This window comes from Scophthalmus maximus, chromosome 19 (assembly GCF_022379125.1).
Source record: "Scophthalmus maximus strain ysfricsl-2021 chromosome 19, ASM2237912v1, whole genome shotgun sequence".
In the NCBI taxonomy this organism is placed as follows: Eukaryota; Metazoa; Chordata; class Actinopteri; order Pleuronectiformes; family Scophthalmidae; genus Scophthalmus; species Scophthalmus maximus.
Window position 1 is genome coordinate 7,486,306 of NC_061533.1, and position 23,018 is coordinate 7,509,323.

A 23,018-nucleotide genomic window follows, 5' to 3' on the forward strand; every position below is an offset into this window, starting at 1 on the left:
TGTAATTGATTGGACCTTGGTTCAAGTCCAGCCAGGGATCTTTGTCATCTCCCTTTCATAGTTCCTGTATTCTCTACTGCCAAATAAAGCCTAAAATCCATAAACAAAATCTCCATAACTTAGAATTAGATCTCAGTGAACAAATGTAAACAACGGTTACTTCACTGTGATTCGACGAGATAGGGATGGTGAGCTGCTGTGCTGCATGTTGCAAATCACACGGTGTTATTGGGGTCAGGATCCTGACGATATATCAGTTTGTCATCCCGGCAGAAATCCTGTAACAGAGCAACAAGATGCCCCACACCAACCTGCCAAATGACACCGGCTCCAGGAAGTTATTTAGTTCTCATTTACACCACTATACAAATACGGCAGCTTGCACGAGCCCCTGCATTTTCGGCCTGTAGCCAACTGAAATGTACCGCATTATGTGATCAGACAGACTGTTTAATTGCTGTCAAATATAGTTAAGTTACAAGCTAAACTCTGACTGTATGATGGTCTCTCTGTATCTGATGTCATGACATACACATTACAGCCATGATTTGGTGTTGTGATTTATTCTAAAGGTCCAATTAATCAAAAAATAAAACGTCAATGGCACCCTTTTTCAAGTTGACCAGTTTATTTTTGATTTTGTTTTTGCACACGGTTATTATTCTGCCATATGATATTTTGGGTGGTCATGTGATTTATGGAGAGGTGGTCTCACCCTGACAGGAAGCAGGTGTAACCACCAGTCTCTGGTCTGTGGCCACACACACACCAACACACACACACACACACACACACACACACACTATCTCCTGGTGTCTCTGTTAACGGTAAAGCTCACCACACTGACCCTCTTAAATAAGGATTCATGACAAGTTGAAGTCAGACAACAGTGGAGGTTTGACTTTTCTCACAAGACATTATCAAGCATCAACCTTTCATAATGCATTTTTATCCCTCACATGAAACCCAAAAAAAGTCTCTCCGTTATAGGAACCAGGTAAATTGTTGGTTACAGGTCAAAAACAGTAAATATGGAGAAACTGTGATAGAATATATAAAATAAAAAGCAATGTAAGGCAGATATACATTTTACTTTATGACCTATATCGCATTAAATCTACAGTATAACACCAAAAAAGACACCTGTAACATACAACCTATACAAAATCAAATCCATCAAACTAAAAACTAAACTAGGAAAAAGTTATACACCAAGTTTATACCTCGGATTAAAATAGAATTACTCATTCACGCAGACTTTTATCTGAGTAGGAAATGAGTAGGAGCATCAAAGGGATGGTGAACATTACGGCTGCAAAAATTGGAAGCTCTTGTACTGTGGTTTGATAGTGTGTGACAGCTGAAATCTATCACTGTATCTTTCAAATTTAGCAAAATCCAGGGAGAGCAAGATTTCAATCCAAGGGCGGAAAAACACCAACATGCTGGAGAATTGTTACAGTTAAAAAAAAAAAAGGACAAATTTTCCTCCTAACTAGAGAACCGTTGACCTTGTGCAATTGTTCCTAGAATGATGAGTCATGGAGCGAAATAGTCAAAAATCATTTTGTGAAAACCACAGAACTTGATGGTGTCCGAGCGTTATGTTTTTTCGGTTTGGGTCGAGCGTCAAGGAGCAACAGTTTGTGGGATTTGCAGCATCTCTGCTAATATTTCAGTGCATTGAAATATTGCAAAGTCTATTTCAATTCATTCAACAAAAAAAAAAGGAACTGCAGCTGTATGACGCGTGACACAGAGTAACCCTGTTGTATTTCTTAGTTGGAAAGAGATGCTGTAGTAGTGCGGTGTTAAGGGCGTGCAGGGTGGGTTAAATACGCTGTGTGCTTGGCCTGACTCTTGCTGTCAATCAGAAGCAGTTGGTTATTTCTGTGGTGGGAAATCATCTCGTCGAGAGTGGTGAACATCTGAGGGAGAGAGAAAGATATGGAGTGAGGTGAACAAATGAAAAGCCGGGAGTTCTTCCTAAGCTGCATTCCTTCCTGCAGTCCTGTTCTCTTTCTCTTCTTCTTCTCCATCTCTTTCCTGTCTCTCTCGCTCCCCTCTCCTGAAGCTGCCTCATTTGCCCTCACCTCTTCACTCTTCTTGCCCTCTTTGCCGAGGGCGTACCCCTGTGTCTCCTCCAGGAAGCGGATGGGAATATTGTACACCTTCTCCTGGTAGAGCACAGCGAGGGTGTACGGCTGGCGGCTGTTCTGGGCCGAGCTGTGACGGATAAGGAAGGCGCCGTCCTGCAACGAGGAAACAGACAGGGCAGACAGGACAACCTGATACAGTCATCTGAGCAAAACTGACATGAAGAGTAGGGAACACAAAAGGAGTTAAAGAAACTCAGAAAAGGTAAAAAGACTGGACATATCAAGCCGAGTAAACGAGAAGACAAATGGGGGAAGTTGGGGCTCTTATTCTCATGTCAGCGAAAACAATCAATCGTTGGCTGTTAGGTGAAACATTAGATTATTTGGTTTACCTTGTTGACACTCTGTAAGAAGTCCTCAGCTGTCTTTCTGTTGCAATCTCCTGCAAACCATTCTTTGTCCTGGGATATGAAACATTGATGGTAACAGAGCTTTAAGCTTTCGGTGTTTAACAGTGGTGGGAAGCAGCTATGCAGCTTCCATTTCATGCTACTTTATTCTTCTACTTCCATATATCAGGACATTTTTCCGACAGCTGTAGTTCAGTCCAGATCGTATATTAAACACTACATTAAAAAAGCTGTATAAAACACAGAACCCTTCATTACAAGTTAAAGATGCCTATGAGCAAAGGTTAGAGGGGGAAAAACTTTCTTCCCTTCTCATCTCACCACCCCTCAGATTTTTCTGGTGAGCCTGTCAGGGGTCCTGACCCCTGGGACCACCGGCTTATACCAACAAACAAATAAAGCAGTTAAAACTAAAAAAACAAAACAATTAATCCTACTTATACATTGATGCATCACTATTAACAACGAAATAATAAATATATGTGAAAAGGTCACGAGTACTTTGCAGGACTGCTACTTTAAAATTGCATATTTTTTTTACACTTTTGCCTTTTATTTAATATACTTCTTACCCCACTGCTGCTTAATAAATCCTGTTCGATGATTTGTGATACACACTGTACCTCATTCTCTGATTGTGTGGTTGTCCTCATTCCACCATAGGAGGCTTAAAACAAATAGAAAACATTTATCTGTCAACTGTTTTGACAGAAGCATATTTTTTAATTACATTCGGTGACGATTCTGTGCAGACCCCAAATGATCAATGTCGTCCCACACAAATTAAAAAAATACTCTCTTTGAAAAATGAGAGCTTACCTATAGGCTTGGTTCCTGGCGTAGGATGATTTGTAAGACTACAATGGAGACAGCAAGCCATATGTTATACACTGACTTTAATTCAGATGTATGGAATTTGACATGTGGTCAAATGCAAAAACAAATCACTGCAGTTTCCACTTGTAATAACTAGTCTTGAATCTTTCGACTTTCAAGCCTGTCAGAGCTACAACTATTCACCTCTCACCTGTGTCTAGCTTCCTTCAGGTTTACTGGAAGAGGGGGCTTAAAACTGAGACTCGGTGGAGGGAATTTGGTCGGGAAAGCAGCTCGTCTTGCTTCAACTGGAGGAGCTGAATAGGCAGGATATCATATGCACTCTTCATCATCATCAGCATCAAAATACTCTCTTTTAGATGCGGTTTGTGCTGATATTTGTGAAGAAGTGAGTTAAGAAGATGTGCTCTTTACCTGCTGATACCTCATTCAAGGGCAGCAAGACTGTACTCTGAAAGGGAGGAAATAAATGTTACTGTTGTGCCATCACGACACGACAGTATGAACACCTTTTCTTCTCACATTTCTTTCTAAATTTAGCATTTATCTTGACTTTAAATCGGGAGAGAGCTCGGCATTAGGAAAGGACCAGACTAAACAGAGAGGAAGTGACACACTCACAGACTTCGCTCGGGGCACAGGAGGCTTCATCCTGCAGAGAGAGAGCATGTTAAGTTTCATTGCATGTTTAGCACCTGGAATCAACTGTATAATGCCGCCACGACGACAATAATATTTCTCTGCAAAATCAAAGCAGCATTGTTGTCTGATGGGCCTTGGAGCACATGAAGCAATACAAACTGATTATATCACCACCGGTAATTTCATAGTTCAGAGTATATCATGTTGTGGATAGGTAGGATAAAAGTTGCTTTGCCTCAGGTGCACTTACATGGGTATGGTAGATGGTACCCCTGCTGTCTTGGGAGATGGAGGCATCTTCATCGCCCCACGCGGGTTAGGAGCACAAGCTGGTAAGAAATGAATAATAATTAGTTGTCTTCTCATTTGATCATTTTTTAAGTTGTTCAAGTAACCAATACTGTTCAAGCAGCGTATTCTCCCTCAACATCCCAGAGAAAGTTCTCGTGACGAGCGACTCTGACTGACCTTCGGTTGGCTCTAAATACACATCATCAGTATCTTCCTGAAACACAAAGTGACAAATATCGTCATTTCACAATAACGCATGGGAGCATATTTGTCAATACCAATTGTAAAATTGGCCAAAAGTTGAGCAAGCTTTTCTACTCATGCTTAGTTTTCCCTGAAATGAGCTGTTTTATTCATGGGTGGCAATGTGACTGGTAACATCCAATCATAAACGTGCAGGTGTACAGTGCGGCCATTTTAATTTGAAATTACTGATGTGCTCATGTTCTTCCATACGTATATAGCTTTTTGCCTTTATTGGTTTATTTAAGACTTAATGATCGTGTATGTTTTTTTAAGGGGTCAATAGTTCTCATGTTGCTGTTACCTTTTCCACAAACCATTTGCTATTTGATACAGCATTTATCATGATATATATCATACATCAACAAAATGTCTCTGACTGAACTAATGTTAAATATGTTCTTATTTTAGACCCTATCACGTCGTGCTATCATAAATCTTGTACACTTCCTCAGACTGAAAGAGATGCTGTTGACATTCCCCATCTCCTTTCCCCCACACAAATCCTGTCCCCTTGATCCGTCTTGTAAAAGAAATAAGTTGAAGCTTCTGAGTCAAACTCACCTGTTCTTCATTTGGATCCAGGTACACGTCTGAAATGCAGAGAGAAAATACAAGCAGTGATCTGTATTGTGGCCTCTGGTGGTGCTGGGGATTGCCTCAAGATGTGTTCGTGAGAATGAGTCACCTGTTCAGTCATTTCATTAAGAAGTTGAGGAGTAAACTACTTCCTTTTTCTACAACACAACACAATTGGTTCAAAGTAACTAACTACATTTACTGAAATACAATAAATAGATCTACTGTAGTTACTTTACTGCGTGATAAACGTCTTGTCTTTATTCATGTTTTGAGTGTCTGAGGCAGTCAAGTGCAGCTCAGTGGAAGTACAGTAGGTGGCACCCTTTACTTCTGGTTTCTGGTTCTTAAATTACAGAAAATGCCCAGCTCTGTTGCATGTATTGAATGCAAACTAACTCTCAGTCATTTACAGTCTGGAGAATTATTTCTATGAGAGGCTTGTTTTTGTTGGTAGAAGGGATTACTGCACCTTCCTCACTGTTGGATGCAGGGACCGGAGCAGGAGCAGAGCGGGCTGGTGGAGGATGAGGCATCATCTTTTTTCTCCCAGGCTTATCGTTTCTGTCTATCTCAGGCGCTTGTGAGAGAGAAGGGTGCAGTTGCTTAGGTGTAAAGTGTTACAGAGATGAGGACAGGTGGGACTATGCGACATGGTTGTGTAGTTGCAAACGAACATAGATGAGATGAATGACTCACGTTTCTTGGAGTTGGGGTCATAACTGAAGACATCAGCATGTTGTAGAGTTTGCTGAATAACAGAGGCGAGATGATTTAATCAAAACAAATGCAACATCTTAAAACTCTCTTGAAATGGCTTGACAGATGCAGAAACACGCAGACAAGTTACCAAAGATGTCCCCAGCCTGGGTGGAGGAGCAGCCTTCCTCTGTGGAACAGCAGTACTGGATGTCCTGTCTGTAAAAAATAGCATCAATCCACAGAATTTTATTCAAAAGGTTAGTCTCATGTTGTCTTACGTATTCATGCCGAACAAGGCTTTGAACTGTTCATGCGCTGACCCTCAATTATTGTTCTCATAATGAGTATGAAATGAACGTGCAGTGCTGTTACCCAGGTAAACGTCCTCCTCCACTGGTCTTGGCGGGACTTTGGCGGCCGGACGCTCACAAGGAGGCGCTTCATACATGTCACCTTCCTCATCATCCTGACGTAAGATAATGTAATGTGAAAGTGCTTTAGAGGGGGCCCGCATGTTGCATTTAAGAAGCATCACTACTACATTGAGATTGTTATAGTTGAGACATTAGTTAATTAGACAACACAACTGCAAAAGCCACAGTATGGGACCATAGCAAAGACTCTCGTGAGTGAATTGTGCACAGCAGTGTAAAATTGTCCAGGATATCTGCTGAAGCTCTATATAACCAACATAGCGTTGGTCAATGACTGAGCAAAACGCCAAAGGAAAAAATATAACATGATGGATCTAGATAAAAAGAGTAATCTTCCTAGGTAAAGCAAAAATAAAAATGGACACTAAGAAGGAGCCAAAGGGGGAGAGAAGATATGAATGGAGTTAAAGCACAATGCCCCACATCCTTCCTCCAGACTAACACATCCAGCCTTAAATTGAGGTTAAATGTGTTCTGGGCCTCTTTGTAGTAGTTTTATCTATTTTTATAGGAGGGGTTTTGATTAGTTTTGCAGGTACTTTGTGCGTCTTGGTAGTAGTTTGGTTGACTTTCCAAGAAATAAAATGTAAACTGGATTCGTTGACTTCTTGGGTCCCCGGGCCTGGGCCCACTAGGCCTATTCAGCAATCCATCCATAGGGAAATGAATAACAATATTACAAGCGTTAGATTATAAATATAAATGCTGTAAAAGCATAGATCCGGAAACTTGTTGTCGTTCTACTTACAAACTCATCCTTTGGCCACCCAAACCCTTTATTGTTTTCTGAAACAGATGTTTAAAAAAAACATGTGATAAAGGAAAAACTAAAGGGAGGAGGAATCAAAACAGTCTCCCACCACTGTGAGGTGAGGTCAACCCTCACCTTCTCTTTTGGGTGGAACTGGAGGTCCACTGTTGCTGAGGGAAAGAGGAGAGGTGAGATGCTGCAGTAGCATTTTATTTCAAGTTTAACACATTAAAAGCAAAACCCACTGAGGTTTTACAACTGGCGGCTATACTTACAAGTTCTTCAGTTTTCCAAAGAAGCTCTGAAAAACACAGAAACCTCAGATTCAGAGATTTATAGAGATTGTTTTGACTGCATGCCTGGCTAGTAATCATTTACTTCTAGTTATCAACCAACCCCATCATCCATCCTGAGTCACTGGCTGCTTTTTGGGGAGGGTCACACAATAACAATAGAGCTCTGTTATTTTATACTTTAAACTTCTAATCACCAAAGTCCAGAGGGAAAAGTTGTACTTTTAACATTTTTTGGGGGGGATTTACTCTGTATCCCGAGTTAATAATTACTTTTTCAGATTCTGATCTAATACATGTAATACAACATGTGCTCAACAAAGCCAGGACAATATATTATTTACAGGTTAATGTAAGTCACGATTTTTGAAGCAGAAGCTCATTAGAGTGCAGGTTAGCAGCAGCAGCAGCAGCAGCAGGAGGAGGATGAGGAGGAGGAGGAGGAGGAGGAGATAAACACACGCTTCAAGAGAAATCAGGAAGTGGCGCAACAGTGGCTCTTTTTTCCCGCAGTGCCATGCAGCCATGAGGAAGTGTTGATGTAAAGTAAATGATTATAGACTGAAAGGGGAGCGAGGGAGGAACTGCAATGTCTCTACATATCGCACCCATTAGGACGCCGAATGTCAGAAAACAGTTGATCTGCCATTGATGAATGAGGAGCGGGTGAGAGGTGCTCTGCTATATTTGTGACCTTTATCCCAGCAGCTCCATAAATATCTGCATTTTAAAGCTGGTTCAGGTTACAACGACAACGCTTGGCTTGGTTTTTCTCCACAGCGTCGAACTGCTTCCTACTGTAACTTCTCTCTGAGGGAAATGTTAAGAACTGTAAAAGTCTCATTGAAAAGTGGAGGAGGAAAAAGGAAAAAGTTTTGTAACCATGAAGTGAAATCGGAGGCAAAGAAGGACCAGGCATACTGAGCCTATCTGAATAGTGAAACATTCAGATGTTTGACTAAAATTTAAAAAAAAAGGTGTATCTGTGTTATTGTAAGTAGTTATATAAGATATGAAAAAGAATAAAGCATCCACTCTACTATAATTCACATTTGTTGTGTTCTTCACATATTGAGACACTGTGTGCTCTCTTTCTTAATGTTTGTTTTCAGCCTGTAAACATAAGGGGGAACTCCGCCAACCACAAAAACATTATTATTTATTAACACTTGGCTCCAGCTGAAGGCAAACTAAACCCGAAAAATGAGTCATGAGAGAAAGCAAAGCTTTCTTTGGTTTTTCTCTAAGAATCTAAGAATACCTCTTATAGATATGAATTATACACAAGATCTTTCCATGGAATCGGTTTCATGTTAAAATAAAAAAAGAGACTCCTCTCAATCAAAGACACAGAGTTTCAGAAAGACTTTTTTGTAATAAGATTCCAGATCATTTTTTTTACATACAAGTATGTAGAAGTGACACTATTTGGTTAATGTTAAAATGTTAACATCTGAGACTAATACAGATACTGCCTAATCTTACATAAAATCTTCAGAAAGTGCAAGATGTAACTTGCCCATTAAAAAAAAAAATCCCTGCTGTATGAAGTCTGTTCTAACTTCATAATCAAAATCCATGAAACATGTTTGTTTAAAATCAGCTTAGTCGGCAAAGGAGAACTGTTGAACAAAGCGCAACACATTAGGGTGAATTCAAAAGACCTTATTTGACCTCTCTGAGAACTCTAACATTTCTGATGCCTGTAGGTTTGTTGACTTTCAGGTTATCATGCAAACACTAGTTGTCAAGGTCATTTCTGCTGTCGGCCTTAACACTCCCACGCATTCTACACTTTAAAAGTCTAGCTCCCTACGTAACGTTCTCCAATTCAGAACTGCAGAAGAAAAATGAATACATTTTAGCAGCAGGGAAGGTTTACATGGTGCCACTCAGTAGCACCAACTACTAAAACTCTGCCATTGACAACACCTGCTCACTTCCCCCACCCTCCCAGACTGTAAACATGAAATATGACCAAAAGAATTGTACTTTACCATCGTCGTGGGTTTGGGTGTCGACTCTTAAGAGCTCATGTCATGAGGATTTTGTCTTTGTTTTCGGATCTTGGATGCAAATGGTTTCAAAGACTGAAAGCGAGCGATACGGAGAGAGCAGCTCTAACTGATCTCATTTGCATTTCCTATCTGTGTCAGCTCTCCGCCTTTAAATGAGCCAGTGCACTGCAGCTCAAACATGGCTCCATGTGTCCCTTCCCTAAGTGGTCACATAGCCAACATGAAATTTCAAATAATATCACCTTTGTATTCCACCTGAAATGACAAAGGGAAAAAATAAATATTAACTTCTAATATACACACAGAACAATACTTAAGTTATTATAAAGTTTTCAACGAGGACAACGTTCAGCATTGATACTGGGCTAAAAAAACATAAACACTGCATGAGATGAGGCGTCAAATAAACCGGACAGAGCTGACTGTATTTGACACCTTTAGACCTTGTGTTAGTTTTGTTTGGGAGTGTAATTTTATCTATGGTGTCAACGTTTCTCCCTCTGCGTCATTTTCCCGGTTGAACGGGTGCTGCCAAAAGTTCCATGAGATCAAAACACATGAAAGGAAGCCTTGAAAATAATTATGAAAAAGGGCTGTGATCCAAACACTAAATAGACAGACAATCTCTCGCACTCATGGGATTGAATGAGATCCTGCGCATGACAGTGGTACAGTGAAGCTGAAATCTGGGGAGGCCCATATTACAGGGCCATCTATTCCATGAACAGTGAATTCATCATGAATATTAAAGCCTCCAAAACATGCACAATAGCCGAAGTCTTTTTTTTCTTCTTCAGATAAATGGATGTTGCATTAATTTGTAATTGATGAAAAATATTATTTTTTTAAACATTGACTCTACCAGAGTTTCATCAGGCATGACCCAGGAATGTGCACGAAGAAACTTAATGTCATTCAGAGGCTGATAAAATGAACCTGTTCTAAACAAGTATCACTTTTACATCATAAATCCTTGAGCTGTCATTGGGAAACTAATGTATCAGCAATTTATTGAAGACAGTAAAATGACAAGTTTAAAATTATGAAGCATTACTGTAAGATATTTATTCCAAATATTATTTATTGACAAATGAGTATGTGGACAAATGTGGTTACAATGACAAGCGACAATAAATTATCAAGCTACCGTACACACAGTGCATAACATTTGACATTTTCTACAAAGTAATACAAAATATAAATATTAACTTACATCTAAAACCCAGTTTCCCTTGAGATTCTGTCACAGAACAAGTGCGTTTTGTTAGGCTTTTGCAGTCAATAAGCAGTTTAATGTGGAACCAAAAAAACTGTCCCGAGTCATTTTCAATATAAAATCAATAATCAGACAAAATGTGTGTGTGTGTGTGTGTGTGTGTGTGTGTACTGGGCTCAACCCAGGTGTCTGGTCGAGAAGTGCTCTGGAACTCAAATGATACAACAAACAAGTGAGAATTTTGCTCTTCCCCTATGATGAAGCTTGAGGAACAAGACAGAGTTTCCTGCCTCCAATTGTCAAAAGCTATTCCCGTCTATGAGCCAGCGCGTAGCGAGCGGAGGCAACACTGCAAAAACAAAGTCGAATCTGAACCAGCAGATACATTCGTGGTTTGAATGAAGGTCTGGAACCCACTGAGCCCCAAAGTAAGCAAATGCACAAACATGTTTGGGTTAAAACTAATGAAGGCAACATCCCCCTCATTTCTAAATGACAAGTCTGTAACACAATCTTTGCACAAAACTTTTTTAAAAACAACTTTCGAGATGCAAAAACATTCCTATGTGACTTACTGTATTGTGCAAAGTAAATGCCTGTGTCGACTTGAGTGTTCTTCTGGATTAAAAGGGGCTACTGATCTGAAGTCTACCACTGTGACCTCATCGTACAGACCAGCGTAGAGCCAGCCAGAGAGCAGAGGAAGGCGCTGATATTTCCTATTTTTCCTGGTACATTCACTACCTTAAAACTCCAGTCTGATGGAGGCCGTGCGGTGAAAACACATGAAAACTTTGTACATATGCATGTACACGTACACATGAAAAGATCAAAAATATCATCACGATCAAGATGGCCCAAAAGAGGGAAAAGTTGTTTCTGTGCTTCTGTCACATTTGGCACAGTCATGAATATAAAACTCTACATTGCGCATGAAAACTCATGACTGAAGTCCTTCTTGTGCTTCACTGCAGGAGCGACCTTGCCGGTTCAAAGCGTCCAACAGTTTGGATTTAGATCAACAGGTCCAGAGAGTCCCGTGAACCTCACTGTCGATCTGCTCAAAGATAAACATATCTGCTCTTGCTCTTCTACCCACTGCGTTTGTGGGTATTGTTCTCCGACAACATCCTCTTTGTGGTCTCTCTTCTTTTAGACTGGGTTTGCCTTAATCTTTCCGTTGATCCAGTTGATGTAGTTGGTGACACGGGTGTAGACCCCGGGCTTATCCTTCTGCCCGCAGCCGTCGCCCCAGCTGATCACGCCCATCAGAGTCATCCTGTCTTTGTTCCGACAGACGAGAGGGCCGCCAGAGTCCCCCTGTGGGTGACGTTCACGAAGAGGAATAGATAAAGAGAGGAGATATTAGATTGATACATGTCATCAGCGCGGATTCACTGAGGAGGTTAAGTGTAAAAACCAGGGACTCTCACCTTGCAGGCATCATCAAGGCCTCGGGTGTCACCTGCACACAGCATGTTGGTGGTAACTGGGCGTCCGGACAGCACATCTGGGACGCAGCGCTCATTGGGCCACAGGCGAACGTAACCTCTCTTCACACGCTCAGAGTACTCTGCAGAAACTGTGGAGAGTGTTTAAATTAATTCTTCAGCATATCCCATCCAAGAATAAACCGATTCAAGCTTGGTGGAGGAGCCTCTGCCGACACTGCCCTCTGCAGGTCAACTAAGTGTCACAAACGTGCACGTTGCCTTACATTCTTTGTCTCTCCCGTAGCCGGAGATCTCGCACTCGGTCCAGCTGGGCAGCACCAGCCCAGGCTCAGGCAGACACACGGGAAGAACCTCTGGAGCGTTTACAGCACAGATGCCAATGTCTGACTTCAGCCTTAAGAGAGCTGCGAGAGAGAACGGTGACCACAGGAAAGTCAGGGTAATGCACTGGGGACAATGTGGGATGACGTCTGACGCATGGTTTTGAGTTTTAACAAGCATTTGCTGCCCACAGTGTTCCGTATCATCACTGCTGGGGGAAAACGTGGCAACTAAAATGTCTCATTCAATTTTCATCGGGAACATGTTGATGATTTCCAGTATCATATGCAAAAAGAAGTGAAAGACACGAACAAAAATATGATTGATTATTGTCTCCGGTAATGTTAACTCACCAATGTCATTGTCAAATGTTTCGTTGTCAAATTTCTCATGGGTCCAGTACTTGTCGACCTTGAAAATCTGCTCGCTGCTTGAATTCTGTTTCCGAAACGTTCTCCCCAAAATCACCTCCAGTTTTTCTGCTTTATCACTGGGAAAAAAAAACAGGGAGTGTGTTTGTCATCGTCATTGCGTATGCACTATGCATGTGCGTGCGTGAGCCAGGGATGTGAGTTTTTCCCTACCTTGCCTCGAAGCAGTGCGCAGCGGACAGGACCCAACATGAGTCGATGAGCACTCCTCCACATCGGTGAAAGTGCCGTCTGCTACGGGCTTGGTACACATTAATGGCCGCCTGCCATGGCTGATCCGTGATGTCGCTCTCTCTGCCCCCAAATATGCGGTACGCCGGGCGATTCAGGGAGTTATCCAAACGCTGGCCACATGTGGCTACAGCGAGGACAGGTGGCAGGATTTACAGTTAAATAACAATTTAAAATACTACACAGACTCCTCTCATGGGCTTTTTCATTGAATGGGGGTTGTCCTACCTCGGTTATTGTTGATAGTGGTGGGCGCACGCGGGCCGAGAGTACTGATGATAGATGGACGTCTTGCTAAAAAAAAGAGGAGGGGGAAAGTATGGGCAGTCTGTTAGCACACGGATGCACGGAAGACTTGAGATCCTAGACCTATTTCCAGGTTGCTGATAATATTACTTCTATACTTCAACATTACTGCAAAATTAAACTGTGGAAAAACGGGGGAACTCACAGCATTTAGGTACGTCACACAGCTCCCAGGTCAGCTGCATGTTCCTGTAGGTGTGACACCATGGACCTGCATCACCATCTGGATTCCTGTTGGATAAAGGGAGAAGAAATGCAATCCAAGCTTGATTTATTCTGGTGTTTCACCATGCAAGGGATAACTCTCAGGTATGTTAGTTTTATTATATCGTGAGTGTGTGTGTGTGTGTGTGTGTGCGCGCGCTGGCATCTCTACCTGCAGAAGCTATGGCTGCCCAGCCCCAGCTCCAACGCATCAGGCCTCCAGGCATTGTTGAGCTTGCGCTTGACAGCAGGAGAGTCCCATGGGAGACAGTGAGAGCCGCTCTTAGAGACAGATGTTGTGCCTCTGTATGACTTACCAGAACCCAGAACACACTCTTGGTACTTATCTGCTCGAAGAAGAAATACGCAGAGAGAAAGCAAAGAGTTTAATCATAGTTGAAATACTAATTGACAGACTAGTGGTTGCTTCTTGTGAAGCTGTACCTTCTGGACATTTGGGCACAGAGCAGAACTCCCAGACGATCTGAGTGCCTTTATAGACGTAACACCAAGGAGTGCTGTCATTGTCAGGGTTCCTGAGGGGGAAAAAACAAAGGCAAGGACAATGAGGAAATATTGTTCTTCCATCGCTCATCTCACATGAACTGAATCTGAAAAGGTTTTAAAATGCATCAGTCGAACAACGATTTTTTATTCAATTCCGTTTTCTTCCCCTCCTTCAATAAACAGATTGCACTGCTCACGTACCTGCAGAAGTTGTGATTGCCCAGTCCAAGACTGTTGGCGTCCACTTTTCTAGCCGTGAACCTCCTTCCTCTCAGAGATGTGGCGTTCCAGTTGATGCACTCTGCTCCCGAATGGCTGATACTCCATGTCCCGCGGTACCCTTCACCCTGTCCCACAGCACACTTCTCATTGGTGTCTGTAGGAGCAAGCGACAGAGTCAAACTGAATATAGCGTCACTTCTTTATATATGAGACTGATATAATTCTAATAAATGACGCAGTTTTATTTCTTAAATAAGACACTAGACTCACAACTTGTTCCCTACTAGCATTTATATTGGACTTTTCCAATTAGAGGTTTAAAACAACGGCCAAACATAAGAAATGATGATTGTAAATATAGTCCGATTTATTGAGTCTGGCCGTCGTAACTCATTACACTTTCACTGAATTCACTTGGCTGTGACCACTAGGGCTCTCATAATTATGCCACTGAGAGGGTGGGGTGTCCCCAAAACCTCAAAAAGTGGCCCGCAGGAACACAAACATTCATATCCCAGAATGTCTTTCCACTGTTTATGATCCTGTCTTCTCCTCTCCCGACCACAGGCCCACGACACCTCAGCATGAGCTACACGGTCAGACTGTGACCTTATCACGAGTCACTAACAAGTGTGTGGAGGATATGAATCGGTGCCGTACACGCTGCTCTGGACACGGCTGAGTTTATTGTCGCTTTAAAGTCAAACATGTGTGAGTACTAGACATAGCCGTATGTGCAGGGTGTACGTGTTGCAGCATTGAAAGACCAAATTAGAGATTAAAGCTGAGCTCAAGTGATAGATCAATAATCTGATTAGTCAATCAACAAAACATTAACCTAAACTATTCTCTGATTACAGCCCCTCTTTTGTAAAGCCTTTTCCACCATTTCTTTCAAACTGTATTTCTAGGTTTTTCAGCCAAAATGTATAATGTTCATATCTCACGATTTGCTCACATTACAGAAAAACTCACTGATCTCGCAATGAGTCCCACTGAAGCCTGCGGGACACTGGCAAATGTAATCCGAGGTGTACACAGCCTCCTTGCAGGTCCCTCCATTATAACACAGAGACGCGTAGCAATCTGGAAAGGTCAGAGAAAAAAAACAGTTAGTCAGTCCTATGTCACCCAGCTCTGTAGTCCACAAACAAATTTGAATAATCAGAATATCATCGATTGGCCATGACAACTTGCGCAGACAGAGAATCAAATTTGTGGGTTTGGCCCTTATGTGTCACATCTGATGAAGAAACATAGAGCAGTGTCTCGAAGTAGAAACTGTGAGCATCCCGATTCTCTTCTCACCAGCAACTCTCTTCACTATAAAAAGACAATGTCACGTCGAGGATTTGCTTCTGGAGCAGAACTGGTTTTATGGCATCGCCAGTTCGGTTTTTCATTTATTATTTTAACGTTTCCTAAAGCCTAGCGTTCACAATAACAGCACCCAACTCACTCCCCGTCGTATGAGCTCACAGACGGTGCCGACTGAAAATGTGGTTGCAATTTTGTCCGAGGGAGGGGCAATCGTGCTCCATAGAATTCGTCAATGAGGGTGAAAGTGCGTATGAGGGCTGGTCTGGCATGAGCGTTTGAGACTAAACTACACCCACTCAGAAACGCAGGAACCCAACGGCTCTTCATTCGGTTGCGCTGAAATAACAGTGATTTGGACACGTGAGCGAGGAAAAGCCAACAAAAAAATAATCATCTGAGGTTGTCAGAGCAAGTTAGATGTAAAATGAAAGACAGAGAGGCCAGTGAGGGCGGGCAAGCAGGTCGACGGACATACGGACAAACAGAGGATTATATTCTGATCATTGCAACAACAACAAAAAGTCGGAAAAGAAAGTCAGACAAGGCAGCCAGTCGACGTGAGTCTGTGTGTCTGTGCATTCATATCACACTCACTGATGACGGGCACAAAATGACAACGCTCTCGTCCTGCACAACGGCAATACTCCACACGCTGTCTCCTCCATCGCAGCCAAGTGTCCCCAGTTCTATGCACTGCTGATGTCTCACTATCCACACAATGCACTGAGAGAACACACACACACAAACAAACAATAAGTACACAGCCAATCAAACAGCAAGACACAGAATCATGGTCACACACAAAAGGAGTTACAAACATGTAGATACAAAAACTGGAGACGAAGACATGAATGATTACAGAAAATCAAAAGAACGTGACGATGGTGATGGTGTTACAGAGATAGAGAAAGAGTGATGGTGCTCACAGGAGGTGTCAAAGGAGGGTGGAGACTTCTGGACATGAATAATCAAAAGCGTCCGTCTAGCTGGCTGCCTGTTAGGCTCACCTCTGTAAAAACGGGTCCCTCTCTTGGAGCGGAGCAGCTCCACCTGCAACAGAAAAGAAAGTTCAAACACAGAGCAGCAGTGCATGGTTGCATGGTGCTGGTTTCCATCCGAGGCGGCCAGTGCTCATCTGTGATTTTCTTCAGGACACAGTGAAAATAAACTTGAGGTTTTAAAACTTCCTGCAAATCGAGTGGTTAACATTTAAGTTTCGGCCTAACAACACTTGGTACACACAGGGCAGTAGTGCTCAACATCCAAGATTTGTAAAGTTGGCAGCAGGACAACAGTAGCTGATTAAATCAAATAAAATGAATGAATAATTATTCTATAGATCTGTATGTTGCATTTTTACATTTTGCTGTTCAGCAGTTTGCACAAGAGTCTTGTATGTTACAGTTTCCAAAGCAGCTCAACAAAAACACTAATGCAAACGTAGCAAACAGACTAAAATTTTGCTCAGAGTGATTATAAACCACCGACTGAAACGTACCTCAACAACTTGTTAATCATGAAAAACCATCACATAGTCCCCTTATGACGAGGATGTGGTACTTACATTGTCCACTAGGGAGCAACAGAGAGCAGAGAGGAGCATTAATAGTCCTAGTGGTCCGGTCATGTCTACTCAAGTGGTCTTCAACCCAAGTGGTTTTTAGTTTGCTGAAAGCAGAATAGAAATACATATTCAATGCATATGCAATCAGTGTGACCTTGATACGCTGCATGTGGAGAGAAGCAAAGACAAAGGCCAAGAATATAATAAGACCAACTGGCCTTTACAGTAATAAATGACATTGGATTTGCACAAATCAGTCACAATGTTTTTACTTTAAGCATTATTAAGTATTTTTAAAATGTTAAAAAAACAAAAAAAAGAAAATGTCAAAAAATTAGGAAATCCGATCCCAGCCATGCAATGTGTAATACAATTTAAAAGTAATAAATGATCAAGCTATGAATAATGACAACAATTATATTTATTTCCAGTAATCTCTTTGAAATTATGTAGGCGGCATTTGCATGTAATGACATAAACTATCCCTATTGACACAAAACACACACACATTGACAACCGTGTTTGGTGATGTTTAATAAATCCAAGCAGGGATTATTTGTTGTATATGTCTTTCTGTGTCATGAATGTGTCATCAAAACTGAGCCAACAATTGCAGGAAAGTGAGAGACTGGTCAGCTTCTCCCAGCCGAACAGTTTCTCTGCTCAGCTTCCTTCCTCCATCCCTACGCCTGCCTCCATAGGAGACGGGGAGACAAATAGGGAGGAAAGGGTGGACAAGGTGAGGCGCTTGTGGTAAAGTGAGGGGGGTCTATTCCATTTTTCTTAAAGTTAATACTGCGCAGCACAGTCTGATTCGAGAGTGGATTTTCATAGATATTCGTCGTAGATGTCATCCTTAAATTAATTTCCCTGATGCCTTTTGTTTCCGCGCCACATTCCTCCTATATGAACCCACTCCTTCAACTTATTTACCTTTACATTCCGTGAAAACCAATCTAGGTATCATAATTCATCTGTTTCTCCTCCACTGGGAATAAACAGGAAGCGGGGATATCTTCACCGCAGAAAACCGAGCACCACATCAAACAACACACTCCGGACAAGCCTGGAGCGGTGAACGGCCGCACGAGCAAGGCAGAAAGTTACTGCACCATACAAGCAGCATTCCTTCTCTAGCAGAGCAGTGCAGCAGCTGCGGGGGGATAAAGTGACTCGGGAGGTGGAAACAGAGGGGGAAACCCTAGAGCAAGAAAAAGTAGATGTAATCATATTTCCCTTTTATACTTTTAGCCAAAGTTGTGGGTATCAGATGTGTTCCTCTTCTCTGTTTTATGAGAGTTATGGGTGTAGAGGAGAGTGCTGGTTGCTCTGCAGTCAAGTGTGAGTAAACATGAGTCACAAAAGAGGAGGGGGGGGGGGCAGTGGAGGGAGAGGAAAATGGGTAAGAGAGGAAAAAGAAAGCTGCACACGATCGGGGGAGAAATGTAAAATATGGCCTTGGTTTAAAAGAACTTCAAAGCTTTGAAAAAAATAATGGTGGGAAACTTCCACGGACACAAGCAAACGAGCTGACACGCAACCAACGAGTGTCTGCATACACGCCTGCACTTCTATTCTTGGGGACTTTTTGATGCTGTCGTCTCAACAGGCTGGTTCTCAACTGACTCACCCTCTGCGGTTGACTGAGCTGATAGAAAGCAGCACTAGGTTTTTGATATGTCAGCGAGGTAAGACAGCAGGGCTGGCGACCACACACACACACACACACACACAAAGTGCTCAGGAACGTGGGGCTAATCGACAGCCCTGAAGATTTACTGTTCACTCGGCTCATTGTTCGTTGGAACAAAGACTCCCTCTCAGGATTTCACTTTTAAAACACAGACACACAAACGCATTCACACACTCACCATTAAGAGGACAGGTCCCTTGATAGCTATATCCTTGCCGAAAAACAACCAGCGACCCCGTTGTCTGCGTCGCTTTTAACCCCCAGCAGAGCCTCACTGGCAGGGTGACAACAACACACCCGTTTCCTTTTTGTTTCCTTTGTGCAGCTGTTCAGTCGCCCCACTCTCCAGCCCTGTCAGCTGAAAACAGGTGTTTCCTGCTAAAATACTGACAGCACACAGCCCATGTGTTGCGGAAATGTGTGCAAATATCAACACACACACACACGCACGCACAAAAAAAACACGCCAACATGTACACATGAGGCATGAAGATATGTGTATCCCACCCTTTTTTAAAGTCTGTGGTCTGGCATGCAGAGGCCCTGTTTGGGTGCCATCGTCGTCCTTGCTCCTTTCACAATCCCACAATGCATCTGGCCTGGTGTTCAGCTTCTTTTGAGGCCTTTTTCTTATAAGATTTAATACATATGAGCAGATGTAAATACACAAACTAAACATATATAATGTCAAATCCTCCATAACAAGCTACCAATAAAACTGTGGCCTCTCTTTTAGTTTTATATACAGAAGAACTAACTTCCAAGAGGTGATCAACTCAAAGTCTCTGTCCCCAAAATGTTTTTGTGTAACTTGTGTTTATCTGACTCACTCGCGTACTGTAGATGTTTTTCATTGTCATGATAACTAGGGCTCTTCGAAAATGAATATGTCTAATGTGAAAAAATATTTCATCTGGTTTGCCTGGGGAATTTCTGTTACAAAATGCGGAATTTTTAAGTTGTCAAACATGATCACAGCCAACTAAAGAACAATAATCCAACTAATCTGTGATGTCCGTGAGGTTTTTGGTGAAACTGGAAAGAGCAACAACATTATAGGGTTAAAAGCATTCGTCAGTTACACCCAATCTGTTATTTGTTAAAACATGTGCGACCAAGTATGCAGCCTGAGGAGAGTGTGGTTCCTTTAGTTAGTAGCTCAAATATGAATGGAAGAAATGAAAATGTCTTGAGAGAGGCAGCAGCCAGACAATGAGTCAGCAGGAGGTTTTAGGATGCTGCAGTTTAGATCATGCAGGGTAATAAGGCAGACACACAGAAACACACTCTTACACACAAGAATTGATGTCCTGAACTAAAAGTTCTAAACGGTTTACTGACAAGGTCGTTCATTTCCTATTAGAGTGCAGTTTCAGTGTAAACCAGGAACTGGTTTAAGTGCTGACCACAATCTTTGTCATCTCAGCTGTGAGCTCGCCGGACCATTAGCGAGGACGTGTAATGATGATGGCGTGGTGGGGATGTAAAAGGTTTGAGGTGAGACATTCTTGTCTTCCAGCCACATCCGTAAAATGTCAAAGTCCAAAAGAGGGGGAACGGTCCGCCGGCGTGCAGGAAACATAGTTGCATCTGCATGTGAAGTTCAAAATTCTGGTTCGCTGTGCACTTTGAAGCATCTCTGAGTTTAAGCGTCTTGTCTCATATAAAAATGTCAGAGCTGATACTTGATAAAGTACTTAAAGCGAGTGGACCGTCCACACTGGGACCAAGAAGGGGAGTAACTGGCAAAACACCTTTACCCCTTAAGTTAGTTTCTTAACAAGTGTGCCTTTCCAGGAGCACATTTGAACATCATCAGATATATATTGACCTGCTGGGATACCTATACCTGTATTAACTCAGTTTTCTAAAGTAGCCTCACATTGCCTCCTTCATTTAAGAGCTTTGCATGTGTGCATCATGTTTTCCTGATGATGTCGTGTCATGACGTGCAATGTCATGTTGATAATTAAGCTACTTAGAGGGCATTATACATTCTTCACTCTGGAATTTTCAGTCAGCTTTAATGAACCAGCTGTGATCTGGTTCTGTAAAGTCCCGCAGAACAAAGAGCTGCATTGTTACCTCCCTGCCTCCCCCCTGTGCACAATATGAAGCCTTGTTTCTTATCAGTCGGAAGCGCAAACTCATAAAACCAAAAGGAGCAGGGGCTGACACAAAAAAAAATGGGCATAAACTAAGGAGATAATGGAGCTGAGACGGAGACGAAAGGATGGGGAGAGACGGAGAAAGGGTGCAGAGATGAAAAGAGGGAGAGGAGGGGAAATGAAATCAAATCCCCGAGGTCAGCAGAAAGAGCGGTGAGCAGTCCTGAGTCATCCCAGCTCCCAGGACTGCACAAAGACAGACGGATGAAGAAAAACAGACGGAGGCATTTATAACCAGAATTGAGGCCATCAGAGGAAGATGCATCTTTCACATCCAATCAGATAGAGATGTGAAAAGAGGGATTCAGTGTAACCACAGTCTGATCCAGCACTATCCTCTGTCTGACCTACTCTTAACTTGACTCAAGACTCAGACCACTGACCCTGTGAGTCAGGAACTTCAGTGTGAGGCACACGGCTCACCACACTGCAGGGAATGCAGATAATGGATACCAACTCTGCTCTCCCTCAACGTGCAACAGAACAGAGTGTCAGTGTGATGGAGAACCTCAGCGCTGACTGGTGCAGGGCAGAATTCCCGAAATGCAAGCTCGTACGCGAATCCACCTCATTAACGTGATAAGAGTCTGCCAGTGATCCTGTGCAGAGTTTGGCCTGAGTGGTGCACACACTCTCACACACACACACACACACACACACACACACACACACGCTGAGGATCCCAGTATCACAGCAGGGACGTTCCTCGATAGCGGAGTCCAGCAGCAGAGCACAGTATCGCCATGTTCCCGACATTAAAAGAAGCAACCGCAGAACACGGTATGCTCTTGTGTGGCAAAGAGATTTGAAGAAAAACCTTGATAACACAAATGTGTTTCAGGATTAAATCTGAAAAAAATGTATGCTGTGCTGCTGAGGTCAGACTGAGTAAATGTTGGGATGCCAAGTAGGCAAAGTTACAAGCAGGTAATCCAACCTCACACAGTTGTGTGCCATGTTAAAACTGCATGGTTGTGCAATATGGGAAAATTAATACTACTATCATCATAAACTTTTAAAAAATTTACCAAATTCAACTGTGTCTGCTAAGATGCAATGTCACATATGTTACACTGAATCAGCTGTTGGTGACACAGAGATGCAAGTTACTATGGTGTCTGTGTATTTCTGATCCTATTTCACATTCACAAAGGTTTTTTTAGGATTTTGCTGTATAGCAGAATGCTCTACAACCGATATCATCTATTTATCCATTACACAACAAATAACAACCATGGACTCTACAGCCTTAGATGATAAAGATCCTCTGATTCATAACAAAACAGAAAAATAAAGACAAATTGAAGTTGTGATAAAACAGCATAGTGCATATTCTGTACAGATCTGGATGCGAGAGCATCCGAGTTAAAAAAAAAAAAAAAATTTTAAAAAGACCAACAACAATAAAAAGGAAAACCGCTCTCACCCAATATGAAATCTTCTCAGTAAGTTTGCAGCAGTACCACCAGTGTCCTGCTCCTCCGTCCCTCAGACTGTGCTCGGTATCTCTCTGCTCGCAGGCTTTATGGGCGCGCTCCAGGGGGCGGGGCTACCGCAGGGGGAGCGAGGGACCGGGCCGGATGGTGATGATGCAGCCTGCTGGGTGGTGCCGATACTGGACGAGGCCGTCCCGAGAGATCCAGGAGGCGGGGGGGGGAGATTACGTAATTAGTTATAATGGAGTGATGAAAACTGTTCATTGGAAACATTTTTCACCTCTAATTTTCCATCAAGGACAAAACTAAAAAAACATCATAAAATATGGAATTCAAAAGCTTGTAATGATTCCAGTCAAGACCAGTATGACCTTTACAACACTAAATCATAGTAACTTTTTTAAAAATTATTTATCAATTTCAAATTTTTCTTAATATAAACTGATGTTGTCTCCAGGGATGGATTCACCTCTTAAAGGTCCCCAGGGCAGAACCCTGTTGTTTGGCCCCCGCTGACTCCAACCATACATGGCAGTGTCATTATTTCCAAAGAAACCAAGAAATCAAGCTTAAATGATTGCTTGGTTAACTGATGAATTGGTTGATGGAAAATAATCAATAACAGTTTTGATATTTGATTAATTAA

The 23,018-nt window shown here is 42.3% G+C and overlaps 2 protein-coding genes across 6 annotated transcripts; both read right to left on the bottom strand.

The window, feature by feature from the left end:
- Positions 1-606: 606 nt before the first annotated feature.
- si:dkeyp-117b11.1 (B-cell linker protein) lies at positions 607-9,470 on the bottom strand. 2 transcript variants are annotated; one of them, XM_035639437.2, is made up of 19 exons: positions 9,279-9,470; positions 7,264-7,289; positions 7,124-7,152; positions 6,986-7,023; positions 6,176-6,269; positions 5,952-6,019; positions 5,801-5,852; positions 5,574-5,681; positions 5,087-5,115; positions 4,457-4,493; positions 4,239-4,317; positions 3,968-3,998; positions 3,761-3,797; positions 3,537-3,642; positions 3,329-3,366; positions 3,133-3,176; positions 2,492-2,560; positions 2,094-2,252; positions 607-1,928 (listed from the first exon to the last, which is right to left on the bottom strand). In XM_035639437.2, exons 1-19 carry the CDS (start codon positions 9,279-9,281, stop codon positions 1,812-1,814), a joined length of 1,164 nt encoding a protein of 387 aa, XP_035495330.2. In that variant the 5' UTR covers positions 9,282-9,470; the 3' UTR covers positions 607-1,811. The 2 variants fall into 2 exon arrangements, with proteins under 2 accessions (XP_035495330.2, XP_035495329.2); XM_035639436.2 differs by having other exon boundaries at positions 7,124-7,158; positions 9,279-9,469.
- An 892-nt stretch (positions 9,471-10,362) lies between these two features.
- On the bottom strand, positions 10,363-22,464 carry plat (plasminogen activator, tissue). 4 transcript variants are annotated; one of them, XM_035640620.2, is made up of 15 exons: positions 22,363-22,464; positions 17,076-17,179; positions 16,438-16,561; positions 16,106-16,234; positions 15,167-15,277; positions 14,171-14,345; positions 13,907-13,998; positions 13,635-13,809; positions 13,404-13,489; positions 13,181-13,246; positions 12,875-13,079; positions 12,644-12,780; positions 12,233-12,373; positions 11,949-12,097; positions 10,363-11,835 (listed from the first exon to the last, which is right to left on the bottom strand). In XM_035640620.2, exons 2-15 carry the CDS (start codon positions 17,136-17,138, stop codon positions 11,668-11,670), a joined length of 1,821 nt encoding a protein of 606 aa, XP_035496513.2. In that variant the 5' UTR covers positions 17,139-17,179; positions 22,363-22,464; the 3' UTR covers positions 10,363-11,667. The 4 variants fall into 4 exon arrangements, with proteins under 4 accessions (XP_035496513.2, XP_035496514.2, XP_047185270.1 ...); XM_035640621.2 differs by lacking the exon at positions 22,363-22,464 and adding an exon at positions 18,947-19,162; XM_047329314.1 differs by lacking the exon at positions 22,363-22,464 and adding an exon at positions 18,947-19,161 and having other exon boundaries at positions 16,519-16,561.
- Positions 22,465-23,018: the final 554 nt, after the last annotated feature.

Coding starts and splice junctions, on each gene's coding strand:
- si:dkeyp-117b11.1 (XM_035639436.2), bottom strand. Junction 3,798..3,967: donor CTGTGCCCCGAGCGAAGTCT/GTGAGTGTGTCA, acceptor CCTCCCTTTCAG/AGTACAGTCTTGCTGCCCTT. Junction 1,929..2,093: donor AGGGCAAGAAGAGTGAAGAG/GTGAGGGCAAAT, acceptor TCTCTCCCTCAG/ATGTTCACCACTCTCGACGA.
- plat (XM_035640620.2), bottom strand. CDS start 17,138: ATGACCGGACCACTAGGACTATTAATGCTCCTCTCTGCTCTCTGTTGC. Junction 13,490..13,634: donor GGCAGCCATAGCTTCTGCAG/GTAGAGATGCCA, acceptor TTTATCCAACAG/GAATCCAGATGGTGATGCAG. Junction 12,374..12,643: donor AACATTTGACAATGACATTG/GTGAGTTAACAT, acceptor TCTCTCTCGCAG/CTCTCTTAAGGCTGAAGTCA.